General features: G+C 48.2%; 1 protein-coding gene across 19 annotated transcripts in view; it reads left to right on the forward strand.

Annotated features, from left to right (window-relative positions):
* Window positions 1–11,964, forward strand: part of ARHGEF11 (Rho guanine nucleotide exchange factor 11) — a 121,229-nt gene that overhangs the window by 82,690 nt on the left and 26,575 nt on the right. For all 19 annotated transcript variants that reach the window (XM_017345779.4, XM_089299782.1, XM_017345774.4 and 16 more), the window contains 6 exons: window positions 435–511; window positions 2,529–2,666; window positions 8,460–8,534; window positions 8,744–8,845; window positions 9,904–10,002; window positions 11,131–11,173. In XM_017345779.4, the coding sequence (XP_017201268.3) occupies window positions 435–511; window positions 2,529–2,666; window positions 8,460–8,534; window positions 8,744–8,845; window positions 9,904–10,002; window positions 11,131–11,173 (534 nt within the window). The remainder of the gene's footprint in view (window positions 1–434; window positions 512–2,528; window positions 2,667–8,459; window positions 8,535–8,743; window positions 8,846–9,903; window positions 10,003–11,130; window positions 11,174–11,964) is intronic.

The following is an 11,964-nucleotide window of genomic DNA, read 5'->3' on the forward strand; positions in this document are numbered from 1 at the left end:
GCAGTAGAAATGAACATATTACCCAAAGCATTGGATAGAGGGGGCCAGGGAGATAGTGGTATAATTATGGTCCAGACAACAGCTTGCCTAACAGAGCTGGCACACACTTGTTACAAGAGGCAGACAGTAACCGGTTGGGAGTGAGTTGAGGGGTAGGACTAGCCCTGGGAAAGCTGCACTGTATTACTCAGGAGGTAACATGGCCTTTGCATAGATGCTGAGGTAAGTGAAAGGTGTGATAAGAGCAGAGAACAGGTGTGCCAGCAAAGTCTGGGGTTCATGAGATGAGAGAACCAAAAGGAAACTCATAGAAGAAAGAAAGGTGGCAGCTGCCTCTCCCCTGTGCACAGGTGCCCAGAATAAAGGGTGGGCTTTTTTTTTTCCCCTTTCAGGCCACAGCTACTTTCTTTTAATAAACACTGTGTTCTTCTTAGGACGTCTCTCTCTGGATTCCCAGGAGGGGGACAGCGGCTTGGACTCTGGAACAGAACGCTTTCCTTCTCTCAGTGAGGTAGGTGCCCGCGGAGATGAGGCCAGTTTAAGGCAGTATGTTTGTGGGCAAGCGTTTGGCCCAGCAGTTAAGAGGCCTTCATCCCATCTCAGAATCCCCAGGTTCTGCCCACCTCACGCTCCTGACTCCAGCCTCCTGCTAATGCAGACCCTGGGAGGCAGTGGTGATGGCCCATGTAGCTAGGTTCCTGCCACCTGCAGGGGAGACCTGGATTACGTTCCCAGCTCCCAGCTCTGGTCCTAGCCCTGGCCCCAGCCACAGCCATCATGGGCATCCAGGGAGTGAACCAGTAGATGGGTGCACCCCACCACCACCACCACCACCACCACCTCGTATTCTCGCTCTTTGTCTTTGTGCTTTTCAACTTAAAAATGAAAAGACTAAAGCAAACTGTCTACATGTTTTTTTAAAAAATGGTCTGTACATTTGGTGTCCCTTTCCTGGGCACCTAAAGGCTCTGCTGCCACCTGGCCACAGTAAGGCCTCCAGCTGTCATCTGTGCCTTTCCTCTCTGGCTCCAGCCCCTAGGGTTTTAGTCACTGTACTCTAGGTTCCAATAAAAGGGTCATCTGGCTTCCTTGTTATCATTGTCAATTCTGCTACAAAAGAGCAGAGTGGAGAGAGAGACCATACCATTAGCAGGCCTCTGAGAATGAGAGAGCAGCACATAGATTGGCAGAGACAGTGACTTGATTGAAGACACATTTCTACCTGGCTGGGATGAAATCATCTTAGAGTACTACAATGGACCTGGCCTAACCAGAAACGATCCTTTTTTTCTTTACCACAAATCTTTTCCTACTTGATTGGCTCATTTTTTTTTTCTGTAGCGGTCAAATAGTTTCAGATTTTTGACTGAAGTGATCTCTTCCAGGTGTTCGCAGTTTGCATATGTAGACTAAATAAATATATGCTTACAATATAAAAGTGTAGAAGAAGGAATAATGATAATATCTACTTAGCTAGATAAATTAAACATGTGAATGATTAGTTGAAAACACATTAAGGCCGGCGCCATGGCTCACTTAGCTAATCCTCCACCTGCGGCGCTGGCACCCCGGATTCTAGTCCCAGTTAGGGCGCCGGATTCTGTCCCGGTTACCCCTCTTCCAGGCCAGCTCTCTGCTGTGGCCTGGGAAGGCAGTGGAGGATGGCCCAAGTACTTGGGCCCTGCACCCGCATGGGAGACCAGGAGGACCTGGCTCCTGGCTTCGGATTGGCGCAACGCACAGGCCGTAGCGGCCATTTTGGAGGTGAACCAACGGAAGGAAGACCTTTCTCTCTGTCTCTCTCTTACTGTCAAACTCTGCCTGTCAAAAAAAAAAAAAAAAAAAGAAAGAAAACACATTATAAAGCCTAATTTTAGATAGCTGTTACTGCTCCTGTTTGTGGGAAGCTGATTATATGTGAAAAGATCAGTAAGTTTCAAATGTCAGAGTATTTCATATTTTTTCGGATTTCTGGATTATGCATGTTCAGCCTTCTGAAGTCTGTGCAAATGTTCCCAAATCTGGAAAACTCCAATATCTGAGAAACACTTCTGGTCCCAAGCATTTTGGATAAAGGGTACTCAGCCTATATCTAGGGGGTAGCAGGGCTGGTGATGAATAGTGGGGCTGTGGGTTGAGACTGCCTGGGTTGAATCCAGGGAACACCTCATTGCTTCCCCTTTGACCTTCAGCAAATCTCATAACCTCTGAAGTCCTGGTTTCTTCGTGTGAAAAGGGACAGGAATAACAGGCTCTTCCTCAAAGGGCTGTTGTGTGAATAGGGTGAGGTAAAAATAAGCAGGAGTGCAGTGCTAGGCACAGAGTTAAGAACTGAATGCCTCTCTTTTTTTAAAGATTCATTTATTTATTTGAAAGGTAGAGAGATCTTTCATCTTCTGGTTAACTCCCCAAATGGCTGCAGCAGCCAGGTCTTGGCCAAGCTGGGTATGGTTATCACCACCAAATGAGCTGAGCCCCAAGGGCCTCCCAAACAGGGTTCCTTCTCACAGAATTCTCTGTTCCTCTAGTCATTGATGAATCGGAACTCGGTACTGTCAGACCCTGGACTAGACAGCCCTCGAACGTCCCCTGTGATCATGACCAGGGTGGCCCAGCACCACAGGCGGCAGGGCTCAGACGCAACAGTCCCCTCCACCAGCGACCAGGTGAGTGACCTAAGCCATCCACACACTTCCTTTCCCTTTTTTCATAACAGATCTGGAGCCTGTTATAAGTGTTACCAATACATAGTCTTGAATAATCATACTGAATTGCATCAGCAACCCACAATTTGAGATAATCACTTAAGGAACAAATAATAAGAAAGATCATGATATAAAAAGAAACACGGAAGTAAGGTAATCGGATTCTGTGTAAAGGGTCAGCATCTTAGGGAGGTGACGGCTGAGGAACAGATAGCTGGTCTGTCTTTGAACACCTGTAGAGAATAGGAAATAGGTTTGTTCAGTGTTCCTCCACAATACAACTTTGAATTTTCTCTCCTTAGCAAAATGAACTCTTAGTATATAGAGCCGAGTCTAGAATAATAAGCTCAGCTCTTCTGGGACCTTTCCTGATCAACTCCGTCCCTCCCTCTCGGGTGTTCTTCCATGGAGCCCCGAGGTTCTGCAGAACCTGGTTGAAGCCCCTGCTCTCAAGGGCAGACCTAGTCCAGGGCAGATTTCAGAAGACTGGTTTTGGCTCAGTACCACAGTGTGTGAAGAATCTGGGCTGTGTGGCAGTGGAACGGGCTGAGCCAGAAAATTGTTTGTCATGGTTCAGGCTGCAGCTGGGCCTCTACTTCTTAGAGACACTGAGAAGAGGTCTCCTAGTTTTGTAAACCAGCACTTTAAAATATATATATATATATATATATATATACACACACACACACACATATATATATATTGAGTCAGAGTTACAAAGAGAGAAATCCTCTACCACTGGTTCACCCCCTAGATGATCACAACAGCCGGTGCTGGGCCAGGCCAAAGCCAAGAACCAGAAGCAGCTTCTGGATCTCCCATGTGGGTGACAAGGGCCCGGGTACTTGGGCCACTTTCTGCTGCTCTACTAGACCACTAGCAGGGAGCTGGTTTTGAAGTGGAGCAGCCAGGACATGAAGTGACGCCCATATGGGATGCCAGTGTCACAAGCAGAGACCTTCCCCATCATGCCATGGTGCCAGCCCCAACAGGTTTTGTTTTGTTTTGTTTTTTAAGATTTATTTATTTATTTGAAAGAGTTACAGAGAGGGGCCAGTGCTGTGGCACAGCAAGTTAAAGCCCTGGCCTGAAGCACCGGCATCCCATATGGGCGCCAGTTCTAGTCCCAGTTGTTGCTCCTCTTCCGATCCAGCTCTCCTGGGAAGGCAGTGGAAGACGGCCCAAGTCCTTGGGCCCCTGGGCCCACGTGAAAGACCCGGAAGAAGCTCCTGGCTCCTGGCTTCAGATCAGTGCAGCTCCAGCTGTCGCGGCCATCTGGGGAGTGAGGCAGCGGATGGAAGACCTCTCTCTCTCTCTCTCTCTCTCTCTCTCTACCTCTCTCTGTAACTCTGTCTTTCAAATAAATAAAAATTCTTTTAAAAAAGAGAGAGTTACAGAGAAAGAGAGATCTTCCATCCACTGGTTCACTTCTCAAACGGCTGCAACAGCTGTGGCTGGGCCAGGCCAAGGCCAGGAACCTGGAACTCACAGGGGCCCAAACACCTGGGCTGTCCTCTGCTGCTTTCCCAGGTGCATTAGCAGGGAGCTGGATTAGGAGTGGAGCAACCAGAACTCAAACTGGAACTTAAGGTGGGATTCCAGCATTGCAGGTGGCAGCTTAACCTGCTGCACCATGCACTGGCTCCAAAACAGCACTTCTTGAAATTCAGTGATCTACCACCATAATGATTTTTTTCATCTCCACAGTCAAAATGTATCATTTACTTAACATTTTTCTTCAAGCTAACTCACTTTTTTTTTTTTTTTTTTTTTTTGGACAGGCAGAGTTAGTGAGAGAGACAGAGAGAAAGGTCTTCTAGTCTTCCTTCCATTGGTTCACCCCCGAAATGGCCGCCACGGCCGGCGCACTGCGCCAATGCAAAGCCAGGAGCCAGGTGCTTCCTCCCGGTCTTCCATGTGGGTGCAGGGCCCAAGCACTTGGGCCATCCTCCACTGCCTTCCCAGGCCACAGCAGAGAGCTGGACTGGTAGAGGAGTAACCGGGACAGAACCAGCGCCCCAACCGGGACTAGAATCCGGGGTGCTGGCGCCGCAGACAGGATTAGCCTAGTGAGCCGCGGCACTGGCCGCTAACTCACTTTTTAAAGCTTAACTTCATTTTAAAGGAAATATGCCATTGCCTTAAATTAAAAACAGTATTATAAGTCACTAGTAATCTAGTTAGCTAAATCTAGTTCTTGATTGTCCCTAGAATCCTGGAATTTAGGTCTAAATGTTTGTCTTTTCCTCCCTTCCATGAACAAAACTGGGCCTTCCTTTGTCCTGTGACAAACAGACCAAGTAGGTCTCCCAGAGGAGTAGTTTGTGAGCTCATGGTAGCCAGCCCAGTTCCTGCTCATGAAGGCCTTTCATGCCTGGACGTCAGGGAGTAACTGCAGCCAGTAGGGTTTTAGTTTCCTGCTTGCTGTCTTTCCTGTCTCTGCCCCCATCCCAGCTCTGCCTCCCCCCCCCCCCCACATACACACATCTCACTGTGTTCTCTTTGATGGTGTTGTCATTCTAATAAATTTGTCTTCTTTTTTCTGATCCAGCATTTATCACTCTGCTGTATTTCTATGTTTACAAGTATAATTTCTCACTAGACTTAATTCATCTTCGAATCCTGGGTACCTAGCGTGGTGTCAGGCACAGAGTAGGCACTTTACAGTGTTGAATGAATGAATGAATGAGTCGATACTTGGGCATGAAATTCATCAAAATTGTCTTCTGGGAGGGGAAGACTTCTCCGGGACACAAAGCTTCCTGAACTTCTCTAAACTGAGGTTCCACAGTGTGGGCTGCAGACAGGACTGCAACCTAGGTGAATCTTTTTCTTAAATCCAGAGTTATATACAGTCATCAAAAGAAAGTTCTAATCAAGAGCTACTGTGCAAAAGAACACATTTGATACTCTATGTGTACCCATTGGATAGAGGGGAAGGTGGAGAGGTGGATCCAAGGTGTATTAAAAGGTATAATGTATCAGCAGCTGTACTGGATCTCACTTAATCCTCACAATCAGTAAAGGAGATGACTGTTAGAATCTTCATGTAACAGAGAAAACTTAGGCAAAGAAAGGTTAAGGGACTGGTCAAGGACTCTGTTGCTGGAAGAGTCACAACTAGAACTTAGTTCTCCTGAGCCCCAACATAGGGCTGTTTTTCCCCTCCTGGCTGTTCTGTGATTGTCCATTCCTGCTCCTCCCTCTGCAGAATGGCAGGACCAAGGTCAGGTTGTTGAAGGATGTCAGGCAGGTTGCTGAGGGGGTCAGGCGTCCATCTTGTTCATAGAGGAGGTTTCCCTTTAGATAGTTAATAGGAGCAGGTGTGGAGTAAGCGGCCTTGGAGTTCTTTTTACCCTGTGAATTTGTCAATCTTCTAAAAAACTTAAATAGCTGTTTTTGAATGATAAGATTAAGTATAGTGTAGTTCCAGTTTCTTAATATGTATTGAGTAGGAAAAAGCCTATATATCCATGAAACTGTCAGCAGCAAGGGTAGAAGTGTAACGATCACTTTTTGTTGTATAATTCTATAATATTTGATTCTTTGATGATAAGCATATTCTGCCTTTACAATCAGAAAATAAAAATATGAAGACTTAGAAAAATTCTCCCTGCAAATAAGCAAAAGCCTAGTTTACTGGCCAGCCAAGTAGAACCAGAAGTACTCACCCACCTCTTGGGGGTCCTGGAATATTAGATATTACAGAAAAGGCCACTGCTTAGGATGTGTCTGAGAAATACAAACACAGCACGTCAGACTTGGCTCTGCAACTTGGGGCACATGGTCAGTCTCTCCGGGGCTCACATTTTTTATTACAGATGGGTGTAGACTCTTGTGGGGAGCAATCCGGACTGGACTAAGTTACTGGAATTAAGACTTATCTATGCATCTGCTCTCCCACAATATGGCGCTGGGAGAGGAGAAAACAGCTTCTACACAGCTGCCTCCAGTTCAGCCAATAAACTGTAGGACTTGCTCCTGATTGGAGGAGAGCAGCGTACTCGGCGTGTGGGCAGCCGAGTTAGGATTGGCGGAGGAGGACTATAAAGGAGGAGAGAGACGGCATGCACCAGGAACATCTAAGGGGAACATCTAAGGGGAACACCTGTGCAGCCCCCGAGAGAGCCAGCCGGCGGTGTGCCGCTCCCCTGCGGAAGTGGGGAAAGTGGCCAGGGGGAACCGCCCTTCCACGGAGGTGGAAGGGACAGCAGCCAACCCGGGAAGAACCAGCAGCAAACCCCGGGAGGGCCGAGCAGACGAAAGAACAGCGCAGGGTCCTGTGTCGTTCCTCCATGAAGAGGGGGAGCGACAGACTCTGAGCTCTGAGAAAGGTGTTCACATGCTGTAACTCTGTCGTTCTGGGCATAGAGTCTGCAAATATGTGGGAGAACAGAAAAGGAGAGAGGAACATCAGGAAGGGACTGTCAGAAAAAGCCACTTCAGGGGCCAGCGCTGTGTCATAGTGGGTGAAAGCCACCGCCTGTGGTGCCAGCATCCCATATGGGTGTCAGTTCGAGTCCTGGCTGCTCCACTTCTAATCCAGCTCTCTGCCATGGCCTGGGAAAGCAGTAGAAGATGGCCTAGGTCCTTGGGCCCCTGTACCTGCGAGGGAGAGCCGGAAGAAGCTCCAGGCTCCTGGCTTTGCATTGGTGCAGCTCCAGCTGTTGCAGCCATTTGGAGAGTGAAACAGCAAATGAAGACTTCTCTCTGCCTCCCCCCGCCCCGCTTCTGCCTTTGTAACTCTGCCTTTCAAATAATAAATAAATCTTAAAAAAAAGAAAAGAAATTTATACTTTAAAAAAAAAATAAAAGAATAAGCCACTTGCCAAAGTGGGTGAGGAGGGTGTCTTCTCCCTGGTGAGAATAAGCAGGGGTAAGCCAGATGGGTTCCAGAAGCAATATCTTTGTTGGGGAATCACCACAAATGAGGGAGATTAAACTGAATGAAAAATACAATTGGTAGAAGAGCTTTGAAAGCTCAAGGAACTTTTAGGAGAAAAATTTGTCCAGTGAGGCATCTGAAAAGTCTATGCAACATGAACTGCCTCTCATGTATCTCACCAATGCATATCAATCAGGATTAGATTTATATTAAGATGTGCATAGGGTAGAAAGAAAAGCCAGGGCAAGTAGTTTGGATTTTAGATAGGTAACAGGGATTCTATGCTGGATTCTTGCGCAAGGAAATAATGCAAATGGCGTTTGAGAAAGATCAGCCCATCCCTTTTTGCTCAGCAGGCAGAGACCCACCACTAGGCTCTGACAGTTGCTAAGCCAGTGGGACTTACTAGTACACAGCAGCTGTTCTCAGCACTGTAGTGGACGCTGGGTTTGGAGGGTGTGTGTTTGGGCTTTAGGGTCACTGTTTAATCTGTTTAGGAAAACAGCCCCCAGCCCAACCATCCCACAGGAGCTGCAGGCCCTTATTTTGTTGGCCAACCATCCCTTCCACCCCCTCAGATCTTTTGAAAACAGGAAGAGAGCGTTTTCTCTTACTTCCCATCTTCATATGTCATGTGACCAGGCTGCTGTGAGTCTGCTCTGCCCCACCCAGCAGCCGTTGACTTCCTGCAAGTGGAAATCATTTCATCTGTGCTCTGAGATTTGCGGGTGGTAGGGAGAGGCCAGCGTTTACCTGCTCAGTGGCTGTCTTAGTGAGTGCTGTGCTGTAACCAAACAGACTTCGCTGAGGGAGTTGAATGCGCCGTCCTCTGTAACTTCTCATCTCTACAACTTGAATCTCTCCCCCAGGGTGTAGATCAAAGCCCAAAGCCTTTAATTATTGGCCCAGAGGAAGATTATGACCCGGGCTATTTCAACAACGAGGTAACAGTTTCCTGGTTCTTATTTTCATCATTCTCCTGTCCTACAAGCTGCTCTTGGCCTGAAGCAGTGGGACTAGTAGCAGCTGGGGGAGGGAGCCTCCACGTATCAACCCTGGAAGGTGGATAGCATGGAGGCTAAGCGGGAACAGGCTGTGCTGCTGTGGCCTGCCTCCATGCCTCCCAGCCCACAGGTACCCTTCTGCCTTCCAGAGCGATATCATATTCCAGGACCTTGAGAAACTGAAGTCACGTCCAGCTCACCTGGGGGTTTTTCTACGTTACATCTTCTCTCAGGCGGACCCTAGTCCACTGGTAAGTTGGAAGTGTCGTTCTGGCCCTGGCCCTGCTTGATGTTACAGATCTGAACCCTGGGCGTAGGCGGGCATCTCAAGAACAGCGACAAAATAGGAAAGAGGACAGACCCCAGGCCTGGAGGCTTCTTCACTGGGTGTGACACGGTCCACTCCGGTCAGTAGCCAGAAGGGAGAAAGAGCTAGGCCAGAAACACTGCCATCCTCGGTCAGCTTAGGCCATTGTTGCGAAGAAGAGGATCTTTTCTGGGGGTTTTCGAATGAAGGTGGCTGCAGAATGGGGAGTTGGCCCTTGCAAATACACAGTGTTACTGCAGGAAGGCTTGGCAGAGAGCAAGATTATACGAGGTCTTCAGTCTCAAGGTGATGACAGGAAAGAATGTGGGGGGTGGAACCCAGAGTGCCCTGGGCAGTGCTCAGAGCCAACAGCTGTACAGTGTCTCTCATTCTGCTTGGCTGCTTAAAAAGGAATGGGGTATAGGAGAGAGGCTGGTGGTGTAGTCTTCAGAATGAACTTGCCCCAGGCTTGCGTTGCTGTTTCGTGTTTCTGGGAATACCACTGTGGGAAGCCAGAATGAGCACTGATTTGCTCATTATTCATTGAACACCTGGGTTTTAAGTCCCAAGTGCTAGGATCTCAGAAACATTCCTGAATAAAAAATGACAAAGAAAACTAAAACATGAATCCTTGGGAAACAATAAATGAACAAGTCAGTGGTGAGATAGCAAATGTGGAAGAGACGGAGTCAAGGGGCAGTGGTTGGGTGGCTGGGATGCAGCAGGGGCGGGGCCAGGGCCTCTTTTGCCACGGGTGTCTGGTATGTTCCAGCCACCCTTTCTCAGCCTCAGCACTGTTAACATTTTGCACTGGATTATTCTGTTGTGGTGGACTCGGCTGTGCATTTTGGGGTCTCGAGCTGCATCAGTGAACTCTGTCCACCAAATGCCAGGAGGAGACTTCACTCCTTAGTAACCATAATGACTAAAAAGTGTCTCCTCAGGGACAAAATCATCCCTGGTTGAGAACCACTGCTCTAACCAGGTGCTCTCTCCCCCTAGCTTTTTTACTTGTGTGCAGAAGTTTATCAGCAGACAAACCCCAAGGACTCCCGAAGCTTGGGAAGAGACATCTGGAATATTTTCCTAGAGAAAAATGCGGTAAGGCAGTCATGGATTGAATTACAATTTTACTATACTCTTTGGACCACTCAGAGACAGAGAAAAAACTAAACAAAACATTGAGGCCAAATGGAGAAGAGAAGTCTTGGTTCAGGGATTAGGATTTCCGGATTGCATTCCTGGCTCTGCTCTAATAGATTCATCTTCTTTCTATACTTCTTTTGTTCCGTGTGTAGAATACACATTGCCTCTCTTCAGAATAGGGAGAGAGTCTAATTGCTCTCCCTTGAATCAGTGCCCTGCTTTCCACAGCCCTCCCTGCCTTGCCCTCCATATGATGAAGAAACAGGGTGTAGATCAGTGGGCACAGGGAGAGCCCAGGTTTCTGCAGCTCTGCCTGACTTCAGCATTATTGCCCGGAGGCAGGAGTCAGAGGTGAGAAGGCCCTGCAGTGCCTGGGACAGGTGCATACTCAGTGTGTCTGGACGCGGGTCCCAAGTGTTTCCAGAATCTTGCTGAGCAAAAGCACTTCTGCGTGCAGAGGCAGTTCCCATCCTCAACGTCCCAATCTGATCAACTAAACTAATCCCAAGATGGCTTTATGTTTCTGGTGATGAGCTTGAAGACAGCGGATTTTCCTCAAGACTTTACTCTCCCCTTTAAATGGGGCTTGAGTAAAGAGATAGAGCTGCCAGTTCTCTTTTATGGAACCACCCCCGTATCCAGGGGTCAGGGACTTAAAAAGCAAAAGCAGGAACACCAAGCTAATTGTGAGACTAGGTGACGTAGAGCCAACTCTCCTTTGGGAGTGAAGAGGAGGGGAAGCCCATCAGATAGCCTGGTAAAGGTTTCTCCCTTCCTGCTAAATTATCACCAGTCCACTTTTTGAAACAACATTTCTGTTCCATAAACTCTAATGACCTGAAAATAAAGAGTGGAAAAACTGCACATCCACTCTTAGAATATAGTCTCGACTTTCCCTGTAAGCCTCAAATTTTATTTCCCATAAACCTTGGTCTAGAGTTTAGGTATACACTGAGAGATGAAAGGAGGGTGGGTAGATGTTGGCAAAAAAGGAGAGAAGGCAGTGGCTGCCAAGCCTGTTCCCTGTCTGTCTCCCTGGCGAGTACACCCTCACCATTTCTGCCCCACTTTTGTGTCTCCTAGCCTCTGAGAGTGAAGATCCCTGAGATGTTACAGGCTGAAATTGGTAAGTTGGCTCATTGGCCAGTAAGTATTCTGATGCTGCCCTTCTTATCTTCAGTTCTTGGAAACCTCTAGACGACAGCCACTGTCCTTGGGCAGCTGTCCTCCGTAGGACAGTTCCTCCAGAATACTGCATAATAGCTTATAGGCGGGCACAAACAGGGCACAGCCTGACCAGGAAGTCACTCTGCCTGGTGGCATTTGTCACAGGAAGACCCTGTCTGTTGCATGAGGAGGCCTGGGCTCATTTCCACAACCTTCCACATGACCCTTCCGGGCCTCAGTTGGGTCATCTGTCCAAGAGAAAATTGGAGTCAATCAGGGATTGCTAAGCCAGATCAACCATTAGATTCCCTTGGGAAGCTCTCATAGATGTAGAAACCAGGGCCTCACGCCATCCCGCCTCAATTCAGACTCCCTGGAGTGTTACAGGGTGGGGATGGGGCTATGAATTCCTTAACTGACACTGATAGCAGCTGGTCTGGAGTAAGGATCCAGTAAACTGGATGATTTCTGAGCCCCTAATCCTAATCAAGACAGAGGAATGGGGTGGGCAGGGGCGGCACACAGAGGGTGGCCGCCAGAGGGGCTGTGCAGGAGCTTGTCCGAGGCTTCTCAGGCAGGAGAACTGAAGGGCACAGGCGGTCAGGTGAACAGAGCTTGTGCTCCCAGCAGCTCAGCCTCACCTGGGTGGAGCAGATGCTGACCGAAGGATTACACCTTTTGCTTTAGCTGGGGAGTTGGTGTTTCATGGAACGTGAAGTGCTTGCTTTTTCATCCTTGTGAGCTGGCCAC

This window comes from Oryctolagus cuniculus, chromosome 7, assembly GCF_051225735.1.
Source record: "Oryctolagus cuniculus isolate XC-2025 breed Fujian yellow rabbit chromosome 7, ASM5122573v1, whole genome shotgun sequence".
Lineage (NCBI taxonomy): Eukaryota > Metazoa > Chordata > Mammalia > Lagomorpha > Leporidae > Oryctolagus > Oryctolagus cuniculus.